This window comes from Mustela lutreola, chromosome 3, assembly GCF_030435805.1.
Source record: "Mustela lutreola isolate mMusLut2 chromosome 3, mMusLut2.pri, whole genome shotgun sequence".
In the NCBI taxonomy this organism is placed as follows: domain Eukaryota; kingdom Metazoa; phylum Chordata; class Mammalia; order Carnivora; family Mustelidae; genus Mustela; species Mustela lutreola.
This window is the reverse complement of record NC_081292.1, coordinates 165,063,688-165,088,387: the sequence shown is the minus strand read 5'-3', so window position 1 is coordinate 165,088,387 and position 24,700 is coordinate 165,063,688. Positions and strand designations below refer to the sequence as shown.

Sequence of the window (24,700 nt, the reverse complement as noted above, 5' to 3'; positions counted from 1 at the left end):
ATATTCTGTCCTGGTTGGAAAGATCTCCCCTACTCCCAAGTTTAGAAAGAACTTTATCCTGTTTTCAAGTTTTCACAGGTAAGTTAACACTGCATTTGATGGAAAAGAACTGGTGTTTCGCATAAAAACAACTTTGGTTTTATTATTTGTTATATTTTTTCCATTATTTTTTTCCTAGGAATACAGATATTTATTTTTTCATTAACATACAATGTATTATTTGTTTCAGGGGTACAGGTCTGTGATTCATCAGTCTTACACAATTCACAGTATTACTATTATATATTTATAATTCTATATTATATAATTATATGCTAATAACTTTATTATTATTGTTTATTAACATGTGTATATTAACTTGGGGAGAATGGACATCTTTAGGATGTTGGGATATCCTGGATATCTGGGATATCTTAGAACAAAGAATGAGTTTCCCTATTTTCAAATCTTTCAGAAATGTTTAAAAATTTTCTTTGGACCCAGGCTTTGTGCCTTCCTTATTAAATGAATTTCTAAGCACTTTATAGCTTTGCTGTCATTGTTACCTTTCTGCTCATTGCTGGCTGTGTGAAGCCTCCTGGACGTCTTTCGCCTGTTAGTGTTGGCTTCTGCTACATTAACAAGCTATCTCTTACAGCCCGTGTCAGATTTTGCCTCGTCTGTTTCCTGTGTAACTATTGTGTGATCTGCCAACAGGAATGCGACTCCTCTCATTGTTCCCTCTCATCTAGTTGCATCAGCTCGTGTCCTGGGCGCTGACCCTCGATGGGATGTGGGCGCCTGGCAGTGTTTCTGACTCAGCCAGAATGTCCGTGGTCTGTTCCCACCGAGCGAGATGCCGTGTTGGTCATACGTGCTGTCTGTGACTAAGACATGATCTGTCACCTCCTTTTTGGACAGGGAATGGATGTTTTCTTTTTCCAGATGCCTTTTAAGTGTCAGTGCAGATAACTATACGATTTCATTCCTCAGTCAATTAATAGGGTAAATTATATTAAAGAACGAACGGCCCAACATTGAACCACTCTTGCATCCTTCCTGTTAAACTCCCCCCCCCCCGGTAATTTTTAAATTGTCAGTTCATCAAAGCTTTGTATTAAAAACTGTGTTCTTTTCCAGCAAATGCAGTGTTCCTTAAATTTAATGTATGCTTCCAAGCTTGTGGAGTTTACTTTACAATGCTTTCCAAAATAAAGATCCTGAACTCCAAGAATTCTAATAATTTGCTGATATACTTTATTGCAATGTCTGCATATTCACTTGTCTTGTACTAATTTACTGGTTGAATTTGCTGAGGGAGCACCAGAAGCTTCTGACCTGAAAGTATTTGTGCCGAGACTGCAAGGACATTCTATGGGGACAGAAGTGCCATTGGCCTTTGGTCTGGGGTACCCTGAGGAGCCTCTCCTCCTTCCTGGGGCTGCGACATTTGTTGTGGCCCCCCAGCCTCCTATCCCACACAGATCCCCTTGGAGGGGAGCTGGTTGGTCCGCATCCCTGCACCACCCCTGTGTGCTCATGGTCCTTCTTCTAGAAGACTCCATGCAGCCCCATTAAGCCCTGCAGAAGCTACACTGGGTTGGTGGTCAGGATCAGCCCGGGGGCCCTACTGACCCCTCCCAGGGTGGCCACTCAGAGGAGGGTCAGGGGAGCCTGGGGCCCAGACCGATGGGTGGGAGGGGAGAGGATTTAAAGGGGGTGAAGGGGCAGCCACAGGAAGTGGGGTGGGAGGTTCTTTCTCTCCCATCCCCTGGGAAACTAGTGCAGGAAGTCATGGCCTCCTCACGAGAGAAAAGCTCACCCAGGACCTCCCTGTTTTCTGTCTCTCGCCCTTTTTGGCCTGAGATGAGGGCGAAGCCTTGGGCTGGAGACCCTGCCAGCCTCACTTTCGGAATGGGGCTTCAGGAACCCCTAGCTGAGGAAGACATTCTCCTTTTGGGGTGGAAATTTCCAGGTTAGCTCTGGTCTTTGAGAGGAGATGGCTCTTCTCAGCCTAGCAAGGAGGCCCCGTCATGGGCAGGGCTCTGCCTGGCTTTGCAGAGCCACGGCCGAGCTGCTGCGAGGGTGGGGTGCTAGTGGGTGTCCAGCCCACTCCCCTGCAGCCTCAGCGGGAGGAGGCTGCTCCAGCCTCTCCTAGCAGTGGGATCTTGGGTGTGTCCAGGACAGCCAGCACCTTCTATGCGAATTCTCCCCTCGGGTCTTCTCAGGCCCCGGGGGACGCACCCCGGACCTCTTGCCCACCCTCCCAGCTTTTACCTTTGGTTCTAATTCTGAAAAAAAAAAAAAGAGGCAAGAGACACCCTGTGGGACACGGAGGTGACTCAGCCCAGGCTCCCTTGTGGACTGGTCTCATCTCTGCTTGCCCTTCCAGAAGCCTCTGTCAGACTAGGGAGACAGTCAGGTTTCATGAATGGTTTATTGACAAATGGTTTCCAGGGAGATGGGGGGTGCGAGTCTGGACCCCCTCAGCTCAGAGGGGCCCCAGGGTCCCACCAGGGCCTCTGTCAACTATGCTGGTTCAACCAGAGCCTGGTAGCTGCCGCCCCGCCTCACGTGTGGTCTCCCGGCTTCTGCACCCCCCTGCAGGCATCGGGGTGTCTCTCTGCCCCGCGGCCAGCTTCCCTCTAGGAGTCCGGTACTTGTTCTTCTGACTATACAACAGGTTCCTCTGGAAAAGGCGAGGAAGGCGGCCATGGTGCAGTAGGACCGCCAGCACCATCCCTGCAAGAAACCGAGGGTCAGACCACTGGCCCAGGAGGCTCACTGGGGCCTCTCCGCCAGACTGTCCGTGTGACAGGGAATCCTACAGATCGGGACCTCGGCCAGCCTGCATGTCTCTGTCTGGGAGCCCTGGTCTGCTCTGGCTCTTCCCCAGCAGAGGGGGTGGCCCATCAGGAGCCCGTGTCCTTTCAGACCACCCTCTGGGGACCCGGGCCCAGCATTCCCTGCACCAACGTCCTGAGCCACATGCATGGCCTGCTTGACCTCCTTCCTCCCAGGACTGCCTCCTGAGAGTGACCTGTCATCCGTGGGGATGGCTGTTTTGAGGGTGTGGGCAAGATGGAGGTGAGGACCAAGGAAGGGAAAAGCAGGGGGGCTGAGGGCAGGAGCAGGGCCTAGCCCCTGGTCCCCAGGCTCTTCCCAGAACTTGCAGACAGAGAATCCTGTATTCCCGAATGGCCGCCCCGGTCACAGGCAAGGTGTTGGCCATGGCAGGAGAGGGGAGCACATTTGAAGTTTCATGTGAACCCATTAAGGACACAAACTGTAGTGTGTGGGCCCTGAGAAGGTCAGGGGTGGCCTGGCCAGGACCGGGCTCCATGGAGGCCCAGCCACCCTGGCTCCCAAGAATGGTCCCGGGCCCACACACGTCCATGCTTCACTCACCGTGCCTCTCTTACCTTCAGTGGGACACTGGGGCCACCCCTGCTATGGAGGAGGGACAACCCAGGGAGGTGAGTGACGAGCTCAGGGTCTCCTGGGCACATGTGTCCATGGAGAGTCACAGCCCAGGAAGCCACCCCCACTTCCCATGCCTCATCACCGGTGGCCCAGCTTCTCCAAATGGACAGGGATTCAGTAAAGGGCACCAGCCCACCAGTGGGGAAAGACCAATGCCACAGGGGAGGTCGAAAAGCAAGGGGACAACAAACACGTAAGTGGGACCCAGGGAGCAGAATCCCCAGCCGGCAATGCAGAAGGCTGGAAGGCAACCCGCTTCGTTCCACAGAACCCCCAAGTTCCAGCAGGGCACAACCCAGGTACCCTGGATGTGGACGCACCCCATGCTGACCTGCAGGGCATGCTGTACGGTGTGTGACAAGCTCAGTGGCCCGGAGCCCTGTTCCTATGGCAGTTCCCATCCCAACCCTGGAGGGAGGCAGAAAGAGGCTGTGGCCTTGGGGCAGCAGGAGCACCCCAGCATGGGAGTCCCCTCCCTGGACAGGACAAAGTGGGCATGAGTACGGAGGGTGCTGCCCTTCCAGCCTCCTCCCTGCTCCCCCCACGAGGTCTCCAGAGGAAACCCTCATGGCTTTGGACTTCACAGCAGCAGTTATGGAGTCTGAGGTTCTACTGGGTTAAATGGCATCCCCCCCCCGAATTCATGTCCTTCCCCAAGCCTCCAAATGTGACCTTATTTAAAACAACATCTTGGGGTGCCTGCGTGGCTCAGTGGGTTAAAGCCTCTGGCTTCAGCTCAGGTAATTACCCCAGGGTTCTGGGATGGAGCCCCGCGTCAGGCTCTCTACTCGGCAGGGAGCCTGCTTCCCCCCTGCCTCTGCCTACTTGTGATCTCTCTCTCTCTCTCTCTCTGTCAAATAAATAAATAAATAAAATCTTAAGGAAAAAGAAGAAGAAGCATCTTTGTATCCTTAAGTGGTTGAACTGATGAGGTCACACTGGAGAAGCGTGGACTGAACCCCAGTGTGGTTGGCGTCCTACCACAAGGAGCCGCAGAGACAGACTCACAGCAGATGCCACGTGAGGACAGGCAGAGAGGGGAGAGGTGCAGCCACAGGACAGGGGACTGATGGCCACCGCCAGAGACCCGGAGGTCAGGGAGGGGCCCTGTTAGCCCTTAGAGTGAGCAGGACCCCCACACCCGCATGTCTGAGTGCTCACCTGGACTGCGTGCCGAGTGCTTTGGGGCTACAGGCGCCAGGAAACAAATGCAGAGACCACAGGCCCCCACATGTAGGAGAGGGACCCCTACCCTGACTTTAATCCATGACCTGACACGCCATCAAGCTGGGTCAGAGAGACACGTATTTCCGACACTGAGGTCTCCAAGATTACAGCCAGGACCACTTCTCAGGGCCCCCGGAGCTGTGCTCCGCCAAGGAGGAGTCACCCGGGACCAGAAACGGAAAATGTCCCCCAAGAGGAAGCTGTCCAGGAGTTCCTGAGTCGTCTACGCCCCTCGTCGGGCCATGCGGACCCTGCTGTCGAATTCGTGACTGAGCACGAGAGATGGGGACGTCCCTGACCGGGGGAACAAGCCTTGGGACCCCAGGAGGCCTCAGGCCCACAGAGCTGTGGGGGGCCGGGCTATGTGGGACTCTCAGACCCCAGCGTTCTCATCCAGTGTGCGCAGAGACCTTTGTGGCGCCCCCGCAGGGAGGGTGGAGAGCGCATGCCTCCTACCTGCGATGTAGAGACACTGGGGCGAGTCAGGCCACACTCAGGGACCTCTGGTGTGATGTGTGGCACAGGGGGAGACTGCTATGTCTCAGACCTCGCTCAAGTGGACCGTGAAGTTACCAATCGTAACCCCAGCCTTCTCATCACTCCAGGGACTGCTGACTGCCTGGGAGTCCCTGGGGAGGCTGGGGCTGTGCTCCCTCAGAGGAAAGTGGAGGAAACTTCCAGAGCTCCATGGACCCCACAGACCCATCCACTAAGTGCGAAGAGTGAGCGGGGAGCCCAGGGGCTAAGACCAGGTGCTGGCAAACCCCAAGGCCAGGGTGGCCTGGACAGGCTCCAGTAGCTCCCGCCACGGGTGCCCCAGCTCAGGGTCTGTGAGACGCCCCCAGGCGCATCCATGAGGCTGCCCTCCCTGCCCCGCCCCCATCCTCCCTGGTCCCAGCCCCTCAAGACCGCATCTAAACCAAGATGGGCCGGGGCGCCTGGGTGGCTCAGTGGGTTAAGCCGCTGCCTTCGGCTCAGGTCATGATCTCAAGGTCCTGGGATCGAGTCCCGCATCGGGCTCTCTGCTCAGCGGGGAGCCTGCTTCCCTCTCTCTCTGCCTGCCTCTCCGTCTACTTGTGATTTCTCTCTGTTAAATAAATAAATAAAATCTTAAAAAAAAAAAAAAAAAGTTAAACCAAGATGGGCCACTCGGCCCCACCCCTGATGTCATTTCTCTCTGTTAAATAAATAAATAAAATCTTAAAAAAAAAAAAAAAAAGTTAAACCAAGTGGCCCCACCCCTGATGTCCCTAACAGGAACTGAAAGGATCCCCCCATCTCCCTCACCTACATCAGGGACCCCAGAGCAGGCCATCCCTGAATCGACTCCCCACCCATGAGCTGGAACACAGGCATGTCCACCAGGAATGCTTCGAGTGTCTCCCAAGCCACCATCCACAGATGGCCTTGCCAACTGTCTGTAGTGACCCTTACCTGTCAGAGGACCCAGCCAGTACACCTGGGCATACTCCAGCAGGGTGGACCCTGAGCACTGGAAGGTGACTGAGGCAGCCAGGGCAGGGTTGAAGAAGGCAGACGTGAAAGGCCCTGCTGTGGAAGGAAACACAGACGTTCCTTGTGGACCCCTGTCGGCAGCCGCCTCTCCTTGGGATGGAGCCCTGTGCCAGGGGCCTGGAGCTCAGCCCATCCCAACCCTTGTGCTGATGGGGACACAGGTGGGAGGGCTGTCAGCCAAGGCCAGCTCCACAGGATCAGGGAGCAGCCAGGACAAGAGTCTTTCCACGAACGTCTACCACCCATCCCAACCACTCGCCCCTGATGAACTCTCCTCTCCACCACTTTCCCCACCACCCGCCTGTGGGAGGTTGTCCTTGAGAGAAAGGGGGACAGAGACAAAGATGGAGAGAGAGAGACAGAGATGGACAGATGGGGAGAGAGACAAGGGCAGAGACAGAGCAACAGCAGTGAAGGGCTGAGCCCAGAGAGGAAGCAAGAGAAGGGAGGAGGGATGGGGAGGACGCGGAGACATGGAAGAGCACGAGCATCCCTTCGCCCTGGACCGGGTAGACCACTGCCAAGGAGCAGCGGCCTTGAGTGGGCCATGTAGGACCTAAAGCTGGTGGTGGAGCCCAGGCTCTGGGAGTGGTGTCCTGGATGGCTGCAGGGCTGAATCAGGAGCTCCCTGTGTCTCCCCAGGGCTGGAGCCCAGGCAGTCTGGACACAGAGCCTTGCTGGCAAGTGTCTGCTCACCTGTGCCTCAGTTTCCTCACCTGTACGTGGGCTCTAGCAGTACCTTCCTGGACACACAGTGTCTGTCCTGTGCCAGAACGTGGACAGTGTCTCAGGAAGTCAGCCCTCAGTGCTGGTTTCTTCCCTACTGGGCCTAGCCTGCCCCAAATGCACACGTGGGCTTCCAGTTGTAGCCCTGGGCCTGAGCAAGCATGAGGCACCCACTGAGTGACCTGTGGCACGTCCCACAGCACACCCTTCCCAGGGAGCCCACTCCCAGCCTCCTGTCCCTCCCAGCACACCAGTCCTCTGGGGTGGAGGAGGCATCCATGCCTGGAGAGCCCTCCTAGTGGAGCAGATCCCACAGACAGAACTATGGTGGAGTCCCCTGGGGATTTAACAACAGCCCCAACCTGGCGCCTTAAGTTCTGGCCCAGCTCCATCCCCATGTCCAGGGATAGCTGCGACATCCAGCAGCCTGGACATCCTGCAGCTGAGCTCAGCTCTCTGCTTCTCCAGCGAGGTGGGAAGGACAGGTGGTGTCCATGGCGGCTGAACGACCCCAGGAGAGCTTCGTCCAGAGGCCCAGGGCCCAGGCATAGGCATGGAGAATGGGAGGTGGGGGGGATGGGAAGAGGATGGGAGGAGGAGAGGAGGATGGGGGAGGATGGGAGGATGGGGGGATGGGGGAGGATGGGGGAGGATGGGAGGATGGGGGAGGATGGGGGGATGGGGGGATGGGGGAGGATGGGGGAGGATGGGGAAGGATGGGGGAGGATGGGAGGATGGGGGGATGGGGGAGGATGGGAGGATGGGGGAGGATGGGGGGATGGGGGGATGGGGGAGGATGGGGGAGGATGGGGAAGGATGGGGGAGGATGGGGGAGGATGGGGAAGGATGGGAGGAGGATGGGAGGATGAGGGAGGATGGGAGGATGGAGGATGGGGGAGGATGGGAGGATGGGGGAGGATGGGGGGATGGGGGAGGATGGGAGGATGGGAGGATGGGGGAGGATGGGAGGATGGGGGGATGGGGGAGGATGGGAGGATGGGGGGATGGGGGAGGATGGGGGAGGATGGGGAAGGATGGGAGGATGCTGCCCTCTCTGGAGACATTTGGAGCCACTTGGGAAGGGACGGAGAGGGGAGGAAGAAACAGCAGGACCTGGGACTCTTGGAAAGGACAGCAGAGGACTCCAGAGCTTCCAGACCAGAGGGTGGGCTGGGCCTTAAAGAAATGTCATGGGCAACCCACCTGCCCCGGCTGCAGACCTCCTGACACGGACAGGAACATTTTGGACCATGGAGCAGCGCAGCTGGGAAGGAAGGCGCTGACCAGGGCTGAGGGTCCCACCCCAGTGCACTATGTCCAGTCCTACTGACCCCCATTCTGCCACGACCAAGTTCCCAGAAGAGGGCTGTCCACCATCCCTAGGGGCCAGCGGTCCCCCTCAGCGGCCACCTCTGTCCTGGGTGTCCAGACGATGCAAAGGCTCTGACATGTCCCAGGGAGCGCAGCCAGGTCTCACCTGTATAGGCCATGAAGGTGACCAGCAGGGCCGTGAGGGGCACCCTATAGACAGGCAGAGTGTTCCGGAAGCGGAGGAGGCTCAGGTGGAAGAAGAAGGCACAGGCGCCTTCCACCAGGGTGCCATGGGGCACGGACGTGCGCAGTGTTGAGCTGCAGTGTGCATCCATGAGGCTCTGGAGGACATGCAGGTCGCTGAGCTCCCAGGCCCAGTAGCGCCGGGTCAGCACGCGGGCCGCCTGCATGCCCAGCCCCTGGGCCGCCAGCGCCAGCAGCGTGCAGGGCACAGAGGCCTCGGCCAGGAGCAGTTCCTGCAGGGACACAGTGGGGTTGGCCGCTGCCCCATCGCAGGTTGCCCCATGCACCAGCAGGAGCAGGAAGAGCAGCGTCAGTAGCAGGTCGGGGCCGAAACCCCCTGCCCAGGGGCCCAGCTCCACCAACACCCGCATCTCCAGGCAGCAGGCCCCCAGCTGGGCAGCGCCCACCACCTCCCGGGCGAAGCTGGCGTAGGTGCCCTCCGAGAGCAGGGCCTTGGACAGCCTCCTGGCTGCCTGGCAGAGGGCGAAGGTGGCGAAGAAGAAGGAGAGGGACACGTTCAGACCGGCCATTGGCCTGGGGGCTCCTGAGGAGCAGGGCCCAGCAGGACGCCTGAGCTGACGTGTCAGGGCCCGGCCCAGCCCCAGCCCCAAGGACAGGGCAGCTGTGGGAGACGCCACCTGGGCAGACAGCCCTGCGAATGCCACACCTGTGCCCCTACCTCCCACCACACCTGCTGCCGGCCTGGGAGCCGAACCGGGAACTTCCATAGTGAATGCCCCGTGGCCAGGCGTCTTCCCTGGGGCAAGAGACATACCAGGTGCCTGTCCGCCCAGCTGCAGGGGCTGGACATGGGCCAGAGCTTCAAAGCCACCACTGGAGCTCCGTGATTCAGCCCCTGGGGCTCTTGGCTCCTGGGACGCAGCTGGGCAGCTCCCTGCACCTGTGCTCTGTCCCCCACACCCCCCCCCCCCAACAGGTGAGGATCTCCGGCTCTGCTGTGCTGTGGGCAGCTGTCTGCTGGGCCGGGCCTTCCCATGCGAGGGAGGGAGGGAGCCCTGGGTGCTCCGGCCTGGCTGCTGGGGACGCCTCGGGGAGCTGAACCACCACACCACACACGTTAATTTTTCTGACTGGCAGTAAAGACAAATAAAAATGCATCTCTAAGCAAGCCTGGCTGGTGAGCAGCTCAAGTGTCTCCTGACAGACGCACAAATGCATTGGCCTTGGAAAAAAGACCCGTTCCCTGTTCCCTCCGTGAGCAGTGATTCCCTGTGCACAGACCTCCTGGGGACACCCTGTGGGGCATGGTTCTTGAGGGCAGAGATACTGTCAGAGACTGTCCCCAACACTGACCGGGCTTCAGGGACACAAACCTAGGGGTCCATGGTCTCAGGGCCTGGAGGTCTGTGGCACACCACAGTGACAGCAGTTTGCTCAGGGAAGAGCAGACATCAAGCAGCTACACTGGGTCCTCAAGGGCAGCCAAGCCCTGGTGGAGGGGTCATATGGGCCCAGGGAAATGGCTGAGGACAGCACAGAGGCCACTCCGGGAAGGGGTGTTGGGGGGAACTTGCAAGGGGAAGGGGCTGCCAGGCTGAGGAGGGCCTTGTGCCCTGAGCCCTGTCCCCCAGGAGAGGGAGGAGAGAGGGAAAGAGGCTGGGAGAGGTGTGGTACTGCTGGGTACAGCATCGCCAAGGGCCACAGGGGGCCAGCCTGAGGCGGTGGGCGCAGTGAGGTGCAGAGATCAGCTGTGGGGGACAGGTGCCTCATCCCTCTCCCCCGTGTCCCAATGCCTGAGGCCTGCAGTTGGCCGGGTAGAGCCATGGATGTGGGCTCTGAGCACAGTGGCTGGGCTCTGCACGGCAAAGACTCCACTGTCTAGACACCATCAGGGGTACAGGAGATACCTCTGCCCCTCCTACCCTCACCTGTGCCACCGGGAGGACCCCCACGGCCAGCAGCAAACCCTGACTTCTGCCCTGTACCCCTTCCCCATCTTATTGTGCCCCCTGCCCCTCAGGAGAAGGTGGGAGCACCTATCAAAATCCTCTGCCTTTCCTTCCAAGGAGTCAGCTGAACACAGCTGCTGGAGAAGGTGCAGAGTAGGACATCACCAAGAGGAGGGGTTCCTGAGAGTGCCTGACCCCTGAGAGGGCCCGACAGCTGGCGGACTGTGGCAAAAGTCCCGGCCATGCCCCAGTGGTCCTATCATCTGCAGCCTTGAAGGATGGCCCAGCAGGCCCCTGTGATACAAGCAGTGCTCCTGCTCTGGACCCCAGGCCACTGGGAGCAGGCTGGGCACGTTTACAAGGAAGCCTAAGGGGAGCTCCATCTTTTCCAGGAGAACCATCTTTCACCTCCCCTGTCCCTCTGCCTCCCTGATAGTCCCTTGGTTTGTACTGTTCCAGCCCCCAGGGCTCTCCCTCCACTTTGTGCAGGTGGGGGACTGAGGTGCAGGAGAGAGGGTCTGAAGCATGATCTCAAGGTCCAGAATGTTCCCAGAGGTGGGGAAGGTATCTGAGGTACAAGGGCGAGTTTAACCCCAAGAGGAAATCCACCTGCTGCTCCTCCTGGAAGGCAGACAACCATCCAGACTCCAGCCCAGCGGCGGGGGCGGGGTATGGGGTGGGGGATATGGGGGGTGGGAGATCCATCCCATCCTTCTCCACAACCTTGGCCCTCTCAGAGGTAGGGGCAAGCCATGGAGACTTGGAGTCTGGAAGCAGAGAAGCGGGGGCTCCCTCAGAGAGCACACAGTCACCCCCTTCCTCTCCCCCGCAGGTGGGACCCAGCCCCGTGAGAACACAGGGTTGTGGTTTCAGACACAACAACTGTGTCTCCGAGAACACGCGAGCCTCCCAGCTAGAGTGCGGCAGTGCCTCATGCTGGGAGATCCAGGGAACTGATTTCATAATTCCACATACTTTGTAACTTTCAACGAAAACTTAGATAAAGCGGGCCCTAGGAGCCCCCTTCCATGCTGTGCAACAGAGGGACAGAGCCAGAAAACTGAGGCCATTGCGGAGAGGGACAGTCCATACCCAGGCCTCCTGCTGAGCCCACCGCCGGCCGGGGCGCCCTCTCCTTGGATGTCTATTGTCACCGCGTTCTCACAGGCCGTCGCATGCCATGGTCACGCTGCTGAGTCTGGCGGCCTCGTGTGGGCCTGTGGGCTGCGCTCGTTCCTTCTAACTGCTGGATGGGGATAACTTAGTTCCTTCTAACTGCTGCAGGGGATAACTTAGTTCCCCAAGGTGGCGGTGGCCCAGGAGCCTAGGGTGGGGGTGTTGGTAACGCACAGTATCTTCAGCATTTGGGCCGTGAAGCCTGAAGCACAGATTCTGCCCACTGCTCATTTCTCCCTGTGGCCCCGACTGCATCTCCCCAATGGTGACTGAATATGGCCACATTCTGCTCCTCTGTATTTTATCTAACTTTTTCTGATTGAGTTCTAATGATTTTTCACATATTCTATATATACTCCTGATAAAGCCCCTTGTCCTGTAATTGTTTCACATGTATTTTCATCCAATTCCATTTTTTTTAAGATTTTATTTATTTGAGAGAGAGAGCAAGAGTGAGGGGGAGGGGGGTAAGGGGGAGGAGGGGCTGAGGGGGAGGGGCTAAGGGGGTGGTGGGAGGCAGGTTCTCCGCTAAGCAGGGAGCCTGATGTGGGGTTTGATCCCAGGACACTGGGATCATGACCTGACCAAAGGCAGAGGCTTAACCCACTGAGACCCCAAGGCACCCCTGCTGTTTTGTTTTTTTAAATTTTGAATTCCAATTGTTCATTGCTGGTTAATAGGAAAGCAAGTGACTTTCATGTATTGTCTCTGAGTCCTGTGACCTTGCTAGGATCTCTGCTTAGTTCCAGGAGGTTTTGGGTCAATTCTTTAGGATTTTCTTCAGATGATCTTGTCATCTGCAACAAAAAACAGTTTTCTCTCTTCCTTCCCAATCTGCGTGCCCCTTCTTCTCTTATTTCACCTCGAATTTCTAGGACAGTGTCGAATAGGACTGGTGAGAGGACCTCCTTGCCCTGCTCAGTCAAAGGGGTGAAACCTCCAGTTTGTCACCAGTAAGTATGACGTCAGCTGTACGATTTTGACAGATGTTCTTTACCGAGTTGAGGAAGTTCCCCTCTATTTCTAGCCTGACCCCCGTCCCCTAAGACTTTGTCATGGAGAAAGCTCTGGGCATATTCTAAAAGGACTACACTGCTGTTCCTCCTGTTAGAGACATGAGGGGATTTTTCTTCTCTCTTCAGTGAGAACTTCGTGGGCTCCTTCTGATAAAAGCCATGGGAGTGTGAGGGCCCCCTAAGTCCGAGCCCCAGGAGTTCCTCACCTCCAGCTGAGCCACACTCAGCCTCCAGCAATGCGGAGTCAATGCTGCCATCCCGGTGTTCCCACACACCCCGGCCACGACGGCTTCTGCACCCACAAGCAGCTCTCAGATGGGGCTCTCTGAGCTCCTTGCTTTCGATTCTGGGTGACGTTCGGCCCAGTGACCTCAGTTCTCTGATGGGTGTGAGAAAACTTGCTTCTGGTTTTATTCAGCTTTTTCCGTTAGGATGAGGCATGGTGGCTGCTAAGATCTCTACAGTCTGAGTTGATGACTTAATGTTTTCGACATTTAGGAAAATCAATCTATAAGGAGCCTCTTGGATGTCTCTTCCTCAGATTTCTTTTACTCTTATCCTACAGTTTATTTGTTGAAGAACTGAGGTCATTTTCACATGAACTTGACCACGTTCTGGATGTTTTGAGGCAAATTTATGCTCAAAGACGGATCCGTCTTTGCCAATAATTTATTTAACACAGGCCCACCGTGGGAATTATAATTTAGAGTGATGGTAGTTTCCAAGCCAATAGCACACAGAATAATGTCTCCTGATGAACCAATAAGTAACATTATCCAGACACATTGATTGATCACACGGTTGTTCCAGGCAGAGGGAAGAGGACAGAACGAAAGTCCAACTGAGTCCAACTGAGTTGAGAGCTACCTTCCCGCGGGTGGGTTCTCGGAAGATGTGGCTTAGCCAGCGAGGGCGGATGAAGCAGGCATGAAGCCCAGGTCCCCTGTGGCGAGCACACTGTAAGGGAATGTAGGTGTCAGGAGGGAAGGAAGGAAGAAGCTCCGTCTTGGGTGTCGCCACCACCGCCACCAGTTGCCTCACCGTGCAGGACTGTGCCCGGGTCTCGGGAGAGCACTTTAGATCAGCAAAGATGGCCTCACCAGACGGAAGGCTGGCGGCTGGTCCTCACAAGCTCCGATATTTGCAGTTTAAACACCCACCCACCCGCGATTGCCCCACTTCCCTGTGTGCCCACCCGCATTTGCAACTGAGCGTCCGCAACATGAACACCTTCACCCTGAAATCAGAACAACCTTGCCAGAGTCGCACGCAAGGGGCCCTGGGGTCCTCACAAATGCCCCCCACACCCTGGATCTTGGTTCTCGATCGCAGCCCCCTGGGGTCCTCCTCGGCTCATCCAGAAACCCGATCGACGTCAGCTGTTCTCGTTCATTTGCCCTGTACTGTGTGGTCCCATGACGAGGTAGACATTGTCCAAATACCTCGGATTTCCAGTCAGCAGTTCTTGGTGAAATATTTCTCTATCGAAACACCGCTGTTGTCTCTCCCAACTGAAGCAGGATGTTTGGTCCGTTTCCAGTTGGCATCGCTAAGGACCAATTTTCACAGAAGTCTCTTATCCGAGTATTTATGTTCTTCTTGTCCAACTGCTCTTTGTGCCCTTACTTTTCATTTCTTCTGATTGATCACGTACGTTTTTATCGTCTCATTGGTCTTTTCTACGACCTTATTGGCTAAAGGTGTAGTTAGCCGTGGGCATTAAATTTTGGCAGCTGCTTGTTCTATATCCACAGAGAGAGTGATTTTTTGTTTGTTTAATGTGATTCATTAATGTGATTCATTAATTAAATTCATTTAATGTGACTCACCAGATTCATTTTTGAATCAACCTTGCCTTCCCAGGACAAACTCCGCTCGGTCATGACAGTATTCTCCTTTTTACACATCATTAGCTTCCCTTTGGTGAAAGATTTGAACTTATTTGTTTTCTATGAGGATGTAGCCTGAAGGTCTGTAGTTTCATCTCCTTGTAATACCTTCGTCTGGTTCAGGTATGGGGTAATGCTGACCACATGGAAAGCTTGGGGCTGCCTGGCGCGCCCAAGGGTGCGTGAACAATGCGGGTGGGTGTGGCCAGTGACCAAGGAACACAGGTGGGCGCCTTCATGATAAACATCATCTTGTCCCTCACACCCCTTGGGCTCTCGGCACCCCCCCACACCCTGCCTCCCCACCGTGAGCAGTGGGTGCTGTCGCTGGTCAGTGCTGGACATCTGGCCCAGCGGCCATTTCCAGCCTCATCCAACAGACTTCACACACAAATAAAGCCACTGTGGAGGCCCGCAGGTCTGGTGTTGCATAAGGAGCCACATTTATTTCTTAATTGGACAGAATCTTAAGTGCACACACACAGTACAGGAGCCTAGAGCCTAACACTCGGGTTTAGGACGTCAGGGAACTAGAGTCGTTACATCAGGATGGTGGTTACAGGGCAGGGGCCCAGGGTGTGCCACAACCACATATGTACAAGCTAGGGGAAGCTGAGGGGACGGCGAGCGGCAGGAAGCGCAGGCCCACAGGAAGCCACAGCCTCTGCTGATCCCAGGGATAAGAGGAGGGCGCCTTCTGGAGTCCTGAGCGGGAGAGAGCTGACAGAGGACCAGCAGCTTGACCCCGCTCACACCTGGACCGGCAGCATTCAGGAACTCTCCCCGAGTGTTCACCACACCTGCCCCTCAGGGAGGGCCCCTTCTTGCAGCCCCCCGGGGCCCGGGAGTATGTGTGTGTGTGTGTGTGTGCGATGGGTGAATGGGACACGGGCACCGAAGGAGTGATGACTTGGAAAGAACTCAGGAGCCTCTCAGCTCCCTCCCGGGGACTGGCCTGGACACAATGGAGCCCAGCACCCCCCCCTTCCTGGGCTCACCCTCCCCTGGAGGAGGCAGAGAGCTTCTCTAGGGGAGGATGGCTGTCCCTCAAACCAAAATGAGTGGCATTAAGCAATAAAACAAAAAACCTCCCAGAGACTTGGCTTTCTGGATCTTTCCGTCTCTTCCCACTTAGTGGGAAATTGTCAGGTCTGACCTTCCTCTCTGCACCCCACAATGGGCAGACCCTCAGGGGCCCCCATATCAGCCCCCCGGGGTCACAGAGGTGAAGCCCACACCCCAGTTTGCTAAATGCTTGGCCCCCTAACATGACATGTGGGTAGCTTCTGGCAAGGGCAGACGTGAAGAGACCAGCTTTTCAGACTCCGATTTCTCTCCCCAGCACTCTGAGGGTCTGGCTGTGACAACAGGGCCAGGGCTTCCAGCAACTGCCAAGGGGCATCAGGCCAAAATTAAACAGTCCTTAAGGAACCTCCATGGCTGTGGAGGCTCCCGAATTTGGGGTGGTTCCCAGAAACCCTCGCGCAGGCCCCCTTCCTTCAGCCCGCCCCACGAGGCAGGTGCTCTGCAGGTTGGCTGGCCTCAGACACCTGCGTCTTGGGTACGAGTGCCTCAGACCATCCAAGGCCACGGCTGCAGGCTGGCTGACCTGAGTGGGCTGTGGCCAGGGCGGGGCACCTCCGGGCTCCCTGCAGGCACGTGGGGCTCCTGGGAACCAGCTCACCTTAGCACAGCCCCTGCCCTCTGTGGTCCTCCTCCCTGCCCTCCAGGCCCTCGTAAAAGCCAGAAAAAGTGCTGCTCTGGACTAAGCCGCACCCCTGCTCTCTGCGTCTCGGCCTGGGAACATCTGGTTTCTGGATGACGTGTGATTTCAGTCTGGATGGGAGCACTCATCCAGTGCCTCCAAGGAAGGCTACGGAGCCCTGTGCCTTGCAGATGTGGCCTTCCAGGACACGCATCCTAGTGAAGTAGCTACTACTCCAGGGGTGCCTCCCAAGCACTGGTGGGGGGGGGGGGGAGCAGAGAGCAAAAGGGGCCACTGAGGCACTGCCTGCAGCTGGGGGTTTAGAAGGCACGCTGGCCTCTCTGCTTCTGGCCGGGCTGGGGTGGCTGGTGGGCCACAACCCACTGCCAGTGGCCGCTCAGGTCAGGTGCCCACCAGCCTAGTCCCACATCCGAGGTGGCACTGAAGGGGCCTGAATAACTTTCCCCAAGGAGCGCCCCCAACTAGAACCTTCTCATCCGGTGTGGGAGCTGACCCCACACATCCCTGGAGGAATGCAGCTATACACCCTCCCAGCCTCGGTGCACAGAATGCAGATAGGGTCCACATGTCACGTGGGTGTCTATCGGGGACAGCCCAGGCTGGATGGGGCGGGCTTTGGAACCTCTGACCAGGTGTGACATGGTAATCCAAACTGGGTGAAGAGGTGAGGGGTCTGTGAGCCACGCCCCGCAGGGCCTGTAAAGACAGCAGAGAACAGTGTGGACAGACCGGCTGGCCGCGAACTTGGTCCTGGAACCCCTTGAACTCTGAATGAAACCTGCTCTCAGGGGGCCATGGCAGGGACAGGGGTTTTGTGGTTTGGTTGCTGTTTTTCCTTGAGTTGGAAGGAGGCCAACTGAGTGTGGGAACAGGTCATTGAAGACCCCCGGGCCCCGCAGTCTCTTTGACGTGTTTCTGGTCTGGGTGTGATGCCTGACCAGACTTTCAGCCTGGGGCCGACCCTTGCCCTGTGGGGGCTGGGCCTTGGGTGTGGCATCTGCACAGAGAAGGAAGTAGATCTTGGAACAAGAGCTCCCAACAGCACGAGGACAGCCCCTGGGTGCAGGACAGGAGCACCTCCCTGAGGACAGTGGCCGGCCGGCTGCCCTCACCTGACCCCGGGACTCTCAGAAACTCTTCTCTTGGGGTAAAGGGGGAGGTCACACACTTTCTTCCCAGGAACGACCTGGAGCTCACCCCATTTCTCACCGCAGCTGCAGAAGCAGCACCTGAAGCCCCTGGCTGCCCGACCACCTTGAACCCCAGCCACCTGCACGTCGGCGGCCAGGACACACGACGCCAGCTGCAGTCCCGGATGGGAGAGCCCCACACCCCAGGGGCCCGTCTGCCTGGTCTCCCTCTGCTCCACATGCTCCCAGGGAAAAGCTGCATCTCCGAGGCTGTTGTCCGGGTGATAGGATGCCACTTCCTGCTGGAGGACTGCACGCCCCGCTCCGTGCAGCTCAGGATCCAGGCACCAGGTCCCCTGACACTCACACTCCCCCTACCCGGGATGAAGGCCTTCCCCCCACATGTGGCTGGGGAGAAGCCCCCGCTCGGGCCTGGCCAGGCGTGCCCCATGGTGCCAACCAGGAGGCGCCTGGCCTGTGCGGATACCTGTTCACCATGGCTTTCCCTATGAGCCCTGGGGGATGTGAGTGGGAACAAGTGGGGGACAGGGTCCATCTGAATCCTACAGATCTATGTGAAGGCATTAGAAATAAATACTTATAAATAGAACACAGTCTTATAGTTAATTTCTGAGTGGACCGTTTCAATGTCACTAACTAATGTATATTAATTATAAGTCTGTCTATGCTTAAAAAAATATTAGAACGGCAGCGATGCCCCTGTGGCTTGTGCCCTCTGCCTTTCCAGCACCTCCCAGCTCTTCCCACCCAGGGCACGCTCGGAAAGACCAAAGAACAAACATGGCCTCTGCTGGGAGCAGGACAGGTCGTATGGTGCAGGTCCCGGGGCCAGAGGTGGCGCTCACGGGGCCCGACGCGGTCCCCAAGAGGGGACTCACTGGCTGGCTGGTAGGGGCAGGCTGGGCGCGGTGACATGACGGGTGGTGATGAGGGCTTGGGGGGCCGGCCTGTGGCTGTCCGGGAGGGCTCCGGCTCACACCCTCATCTGGGCAGACCTCCTTCTGGAGAGCTTGGACCTGCGGGAGGGTCGGGAGACATGCCACGGTCGGGATGCCAGCTTCCACATGGCTGACATCCCCTCTGCTTCCCCTCACCCGGAGACCAGCTCCTGTCCCTGGGACTCAGCACCCCCGCCTTCTGGAAGGCCTGGGTGTAGGGGAGTGGGGCTCACCTGAGCCCGTGTGTCATGTTTCCAGCCACAGAAGGACGGCCCCCTAGTACAACACTTAACCAGCAGCAACAGCCAAACAAGCTTTAAAGTCTTCAAAACCTGCTCCCTCAGGCCCAAGGAGCAGGGCAGGCACTGCCAAGAGAGCCCATACCGTATGGTGCCGGCCAGGAGAGGATTGAAGGCGTACAGCCAGTCGTGCATGTCCTTGTCACTGTTGGCCTGCAGCAGGATGCCACGGTGCTCCGTGCACACAGCGAACGTGTTGGGCGTCTGTGAAGGCAGGAGGCCGTGAAAAGGTGCGAGGCCTCCCCACCATCCCAGTCAGCATGCAGGGTCGTGCTTCCCGGGGCCCGGCTGGAGCAGCTCGGGGGTGGGGGGTGCAGGACACGGGAGAGAAGACCCCCGGGAGAGAGCTAGGAAGGCTGCCCCACTCTCCGTGGCCTGCACAGCCCATTCGGACGCAGACAGGTGTGGCCTCCTAACAGAAGGGTCTGCGGTCAGGACATCCTATCTCTTGCACGCCCCAGGGCAACCTTGCCACTGCTCTGTGCCCCCCGAAGACGTGTCTACCCCCACAAACGAGGTTCCTTCCCCTTGACATGGCTTAGCTGCTGGGCCTGGCCTCCTCTGCTAAAGGCCGAGCCCTTGTGGTGGGGGACAGTGTGGGGAAGCAGCCTGAGATTGTGTCCCCAAAGCCCACCACAGGGAATCAAAGATCAGCCAGTGGGCACTGAGGCTCCCAGAGGAAGGGGTTGAGGTCCCCGGCACACACATCCAGTGCCACTGCTGACTCCGAGAGGAGAAAAGCCAGGGGACAGGAAGGCCGGACTCCCAGGCCCACTACATGACCTGTCCCATGGGGCTGGGTGGCCCCAGGAGAAGGGGACAGGGTATTGACTTCTCCTGAATGGGAGTGGGTCAATGCCTGCTCCCCCGCCCCAAAGGACCACAGCCCATCACGGCCGGTTGTCATGGGATGAGGAGCCCTACGGGTGGGCAGAGGGGACCCCCAACATGAGAGGCAGAAGGATGCTGTGCGAGACAGAACACTAGGGCTGTGGTCTGGCAGCTAGCCGGAATAGGGCCCGCTGGGAACTAGGTGGCTAGGGAGGGCCAGCCCCCTCCCCGAGCCCTGCTGGCGGCTTGCAGGCCTCAGCCTGCCCGGAAACCCATCCCATCTCCCGGGCCGCACCTTGAGCATGGCCTGCTGGTCCTCGCTGTACTCCACCTGGGCGGTGGACAGGTTGAGCACAAACCTCTCCACGGAGTCCTTGTCGCTGTTGTATAGGTAGGCATAGGGACGTCGTACGACCACAAAGCGCTTGGCCCAGCCTGCCGTGTGAGGCTCCAAGAAGTGCAGGTAGCCCTTCTTCGACACGATGGGGCTGCAGGGCAGGGACAGCTGCTGGCTCCTGCGCTCCTGGCCCCGGGGGAGGGGGGTCCCCACGCTGGCCCCCCACCCACCACCAGGCCCCTGGCAGTACTGGCCACTGGGAAGGTCAGACAGGGGCCCCCAAGAACGGCCAGGGCCAAAGTGCTGGGAGATGCCTGGCAGAACCCCAACCTGGGTGGTCAGAGACCAGAACCACCAGTTCTGAGCCTCAGTTTCCCCATCTGTACAACAGAGAAAGTGAAACAGAGCAGACACTGCCCCGAGCAGTCATTCCCTGTCACGTGAGCGTGACCCATAGAGTGTGGCCTTCTTGAGGCTACACAGGTGTCAGACTAGTGACGCACAGATGCACGGAAACCGGAGTTCTGCAGGGGCACCCATCAGGTCCCCTGCCCCGGGCCTGGCACTGGTCCAGCCTCCTCCTTGCTCTTTCTCTACCCCCGCCCAAGGTTGGGGTGCCCAGCCTGTCTCCCTCGCATGGAGCTGTGGGGACAGAGCTGGCTGGGTGGGGCCTCAGAAGCACCCCTGTTTGGGGGCCCCCCACATACCTGACCCGGATCTCCTGGATGTCAGGAACCAGCAGGCGCTGGGGCTCCTTTTCTGCCTCTGTTGCCCGAGCCGGGGAGGGAAGCTTCTTCGAATCTGCCTCTGGCACAGGCTCGGCATCTGGGCTGGCCGGCCGGGAGCAGGGCTGAGGGGTCCTGGGAAAACAAAGCCAAGCCTCTACCTTCCTGCGAGGAGACGCCCTGGCCAGGCCAGGCCACCATCTTGGTGGCTTCCTCCCACCCCCTACGTTACCCCCTTAGGCTGCCATGAGTACCTGTCAGGATCTGTCCACCCAGACGCACCCACAGCTGGGGCTGGAGGGCCCAGGCTACCCGATTCCAGGGCTGCGCCAGGGTGCCCCGCCCGTCCCATGGCACCTTCTGTCCCCCGCCCTCGTGAAAGCGGTCCCTCTCCCCAGATGGCCCGTGGAGCCCGGGCTGTCTTGTCTTCAGGGGCCCTCCGTACTGGGGCTTGCTGGGTCCAAAAAGCCTGACCCATGGCCAGGGAGGCCCGTCTCTGGGGAGGCCCAGAGGGCTTGGATGAAATGTGGACACCTTGAAGGATATAAAATGTAAGGGCTCAGGTGTGGGCGGTGCTAGCATGGCTGGGGGAACGGGGCAGACGGCCGGGCATATGGCCGGGCATTGCGGCCACTGCCATGGGGCTCACCTTCTATCCTACTGAGTATTGTGTGAGCCCATCCCCCTGAAAGGGTTTTTGGTTTTGTGCCATTTGATCCATTCAGCATTAGTCCCCATGACACTAGAAATCAGTGCTTCAGCCGAAAACGTCCTTGGGAGAGTCAGACAACTGGAGAGCAGCTAGGGGCCATGCCGGTCAAGGGTGCAGGGTGGACCGCCCCCCCCACGCCGCGCCCCGCCCTGCCCAGCTATGTGCGGCCTTCCCGGGTCACTGTTGCCCCACCCCATCCCCATGCTCTGCACCAAAGCGGCAGCCACACCGTCCTCAGCGGGTTTGTAGCCCTGCCAACTTCTTCGGGGTCTGCACTCACCTCAGCTCTGCGGCTCCGTACCGCCCTTCAACCAGAGAGGGGCAGGTGGAGGAGGGCGTGAGCGTGGCTGCGCCCAGAGGTGACATGGAGGGGTCCCGGAGCAGGGTGACAGACATCTCAGAGAGCTGTGGAGAGAGCGAGCCTTTCATGGGGCAGACGGGGTGTGGATGCCCCCACAGTGGCTAATCCCTGCACCTTGGCTCATGTTTTACCTCCATTTAGGGCACCCCCCACTCCAATGGCAGGCCAGACTCCCTTCCCAGCCTCCCTTGAACCTCTCCCAGCCCCACGAGGCCCTGGCCTGCCCTTCCCCGGGCTGTGGGCTCTGTCTGGCCTCAGGAGGGACTTGTAACAGCTGCACTCCAAGGAGGGAGCAGGGACCACATCCGGGTCAGAGAAGGCTCTGCCGCCGTGTAGTCTTGGAGCCCCGACTGTAGGATGGGCAGTCCAGGAGCCTCAGGGAAAGGCCCTTCCAGGCAGAGGGTGAGGCTAGTGCAAAGCAGGAAGGCCAGGCTGCAAGAGGGCTATGCATGGTGGGATCTGTGCCAGGGTGGGCGGGGCGGCATGAGTGGCCCCTTTGGTAGGGGAAGACAGCTCCAGGGCTGGGGCCCGAGCACCCAGGACAGAGGCAGCTGAGGGCCGGGCTGGAGGCAGCAGGGAGGGTCCTGGATGGGCCTAGCCCTGGTTCACCCTGAAGGCCCCAGGGCTCCACGGACCCCACACACAGACCAGACCAGGCCATTGGCTAGGAGGTGCTCCTTTGGGCTCTGAGAGTATGTTTCTAAGAAAACCCTTATTCCCTTCTCTGGACAGGGGTGAGAACTGTTCTTGGAGACGAAAGCCCTGCGGACAGCCCCTTGCTGCCTACCTTGCTCTCGCTCGCGCTGACGCAGACATGGCTGTGGGTGTACTCTCTGTTGAACGTGTGCGTGAGGAGGCGTAAACACTGTAACGAGAGCAAATGTCCAGTTGGGGGTGGTGCCCCAGACCTGGCTCGACTGCAGCACGGCCCCTGGATGTGGAGGACTGGCTGAAGGCCTAGACACAGTGGCTCCAGCCTCCAAGGTGATGAGTGAGCCAGGGAAGCCTCTGGGAGCAGGCCCCGGGCCCAGGGCAAAGATTGGGGGGACCGCATTGCCCAGCCTAAGAGGTATTCCCAGTGGCCCATCAAGCTACCCAAGGAGCCAGCTTTGGATAGAGGGGTGAGCTCCCCATCAGCACAGGTATTCAAGGAAGCAGATCACTGCTTGGGGGAGGAAGCTGTAAAAGGCTGCCAAATTCCAACATATGTGGAGTGAGCGGCAGGCAAAGGGCCTCTATGGACCCTCCTTGTCCCAGCTCCTGCCCTAATAGGACAAGGCTGAGTCCCCAGAGCCCTGCAGGGACCACAGTCAGGGCAGTGCTGCCTGAGCTACCTTGACGGCCAGCTCCCGTTGCCTCTCGTTGGGAGCCTCCACAGGGGACGGCCGGCCCTCAGCAGAGAGTGGGGAGGAGGGGCTGGATGAGCCGTGGGACCCAGAGTCCTCACTGGAGGCAGGGGATGGTGCCTCGGGGCCGGGCCGCTGGGTGGTCTCCAGCTTCTCCCGCAGCAGCAGGTAATGCCTGGTCTTCTCCACCTGCAGGAGGCGGGACATGGCTCAGCCGCTGCACCCCAGGGTCATGTGGACTTGAGAGCCCACCCACTGTCTCCCCATGGGCTGTGCTGCTGATGGGACTCAGCCCAGCCATCCGGCCACCCTCCGTCCAGCATCCGCGTCCCCCACGTCTGTGCTCACAGTGAGTGGAGGGACAGTCTACCCCTGCTGCAGCATCCTCCCAGCCCCCTGCTTCCCACATGGACCTGCGGCCTGGGCTGTCCATGCCCACAGCACACGAGCTCACCTCCTGCAGCAGGCTCAGCTTCTCCAGCTCCCATTGGTGGTCCAGGATGAGACTGTCGCTCCGGGGCCGCCAGCCCGCCAGGTTCTCCTCGCCCCGGACATAGGCCACAGATGTATCCAGCACTCGCCTTCGCCGCCGCTGCATCCCTACAAAGGGGACCCTGGGCTGACCACGTTCCCGCCCTGGCTCTAGGCCTTGGGCTTAGGGTGGGGATTTATCCACAGAGGGAGTCTGGTCCCCCTGGGAGCGCCATGCCCACAGAAGTCATCCAGCCCCCAGTGCTGCCTCTTCCCTCACTGTCCTCTGGCCTCTTGGGACAACCCCGCAAGTTCAAATGTTAGCACTTGAGTCTCAAAAGGGAGGACCCCCAAAACTGCAGCTTAGCTGAGGTGATCTGAGTGACCCCAGAGAACCCCGACTCCCTGACAAAGTGCCCCCACCCCCTTCAGAGAGAGCAGGGCAGAGGCCTACCTGGGCTGCCTGCATCAGCCACGTGGCACAGGCTGAGCTCATAGACGCCCGTCACGCGGTTGCTGTGGGGAGCAGAGAGAGGACGTGTGGACACCAGGCCCAGCAAGGGCCTGTCCAATGCACACTGGAAACAAGTCCAACTGCATGCCCTTCTGGGTGGCCTTGCATGGGGTCCCTGGGCTACAGCCCATATGGATAGGTTTGTTGGGGAGTCCGCATCCCAGACCTCTCCAGGCCCCATTTTGCTGAGTGCACACTGCCAACCTTGTCATGGAGGCAGGCCCAGCCGGCAGGCAGTAGCCCATCCCCTCTGGGTGACCCCCGGATGCCTGGGTCATAGCCAGCCTGAGGCCACTAAGTCCTGAACCCCACACTCCACCCTCCTGTCTGTGCCCCAGGTGTCCTGCACACTGGGGCCCACAAGACAGCGTGGGAAGGAGGTGAGCACAGGAGGCCCAGCACCTGTGGTGGTCTCCGCTTCTGGGACAAAGCCCCCTCCTCACTGCCTTGACGGTCCTGTCCATCACCCCCATACCCCAGGAATGCAGGGACTGGTCAGAGGGCAAGAGGGGATGGCTGGTCCCGGGCCTGACATTCTACTCCCTCAGGTGCTGCCAGCCTCCAGGAGGCAAGAGGTTCTGTCCAGAGTGCCCTTTTCCCAACCCAGCCCCCCCATCCTGCTGACATGATCCCCGAGTTCCCTGGGGAGGAGGTCTCCCAGCCATGGGGGTGGAGCTGGGCCCCAAGACCACCCACGAGAGGGTCCCAGGGCAGGGGAACGGTTAGGAGAGTGGCTGGTCTACCTTTTCATCTGGGATGGTCTGCAGCTGGCCAGTCACTTGAGCCTCTGCCGGGCACACCCAGCCACTCCCCA

At 58.6% G+C, this 24,700-nt stretch overlaps 2 protein-coding genes across 27 annotated transcripts in view; both read right to left on the bottom strand.

The window, feature by feature from the left end:
* Positions 1–2,518: 2,518 nt before the first annotated feature.
* On the bottom strand, positions 2,519–9,014 carry LOC131827954 (aquaporin-12-like). The gene is made up of 3 exons (XM_059168880.1): positions 8,408–9,014; positions 6,124–6,240; positions 2,519–2,721 (listed from the first exon to the last, which is right to left on the bottom strand). Exons 1-3 carry the CDS (start codon positions 9,012–9,014, stop codon positions 2,519–2,521), a joined length of 927 nt encoding a protein of 308 aa, XP_059024863.1.
* A 5,880-nt stretch (positions 9,015–14,894) lies between these two features.
* The window catches only part of KIF1A (kinesin family member 1A), a 91,344-nt gene continuing 81,538 nt past the window's right edge, over positions 14,895–24,700 (bottom strand). For all 26 annotated transcript variants that reach the window (XM_059167471.1, XM_059167474.1, XM_059167475.1 and 23 more), the window contains 9 exons: positions 23,827–23,888; positions 23,356–23,501; positions 22,890–23,090; positions 22,343–22,420; positions 21,475–21,599; positions 20,465–20,617; positions 19,716–19,908; positions 18,675–18,793; positions 14,895–18,368 (listed from right to left, as the gene is read on the bottom strand). In XM_059167471.1, the coding sequence (XP_059023454.1) occupies positions 18,326–18,368; positions 18,675–18,793; positions 19,716–19,908; positions 20,465–20,617; positions 21,475–21,599; positions 22,343–22,420; positions 22,890–23,090; positions 23,356–23,501; positions 23,827–23,888 (1,120 nt within the window). In that variant the 3' untranslated portion in view covers positions 14,895–18,325. The remainder of the gene's footprint in view (positions 18,369–18,674; positions 18,794–19,715; positions 19,909–20,464; positions 20,618–21,474; positions 21,600–22,342; positions 22,421–22,889; positions 23,091–23,355; positions 23,502–23,826; positions 23,889–24,700) is intronic.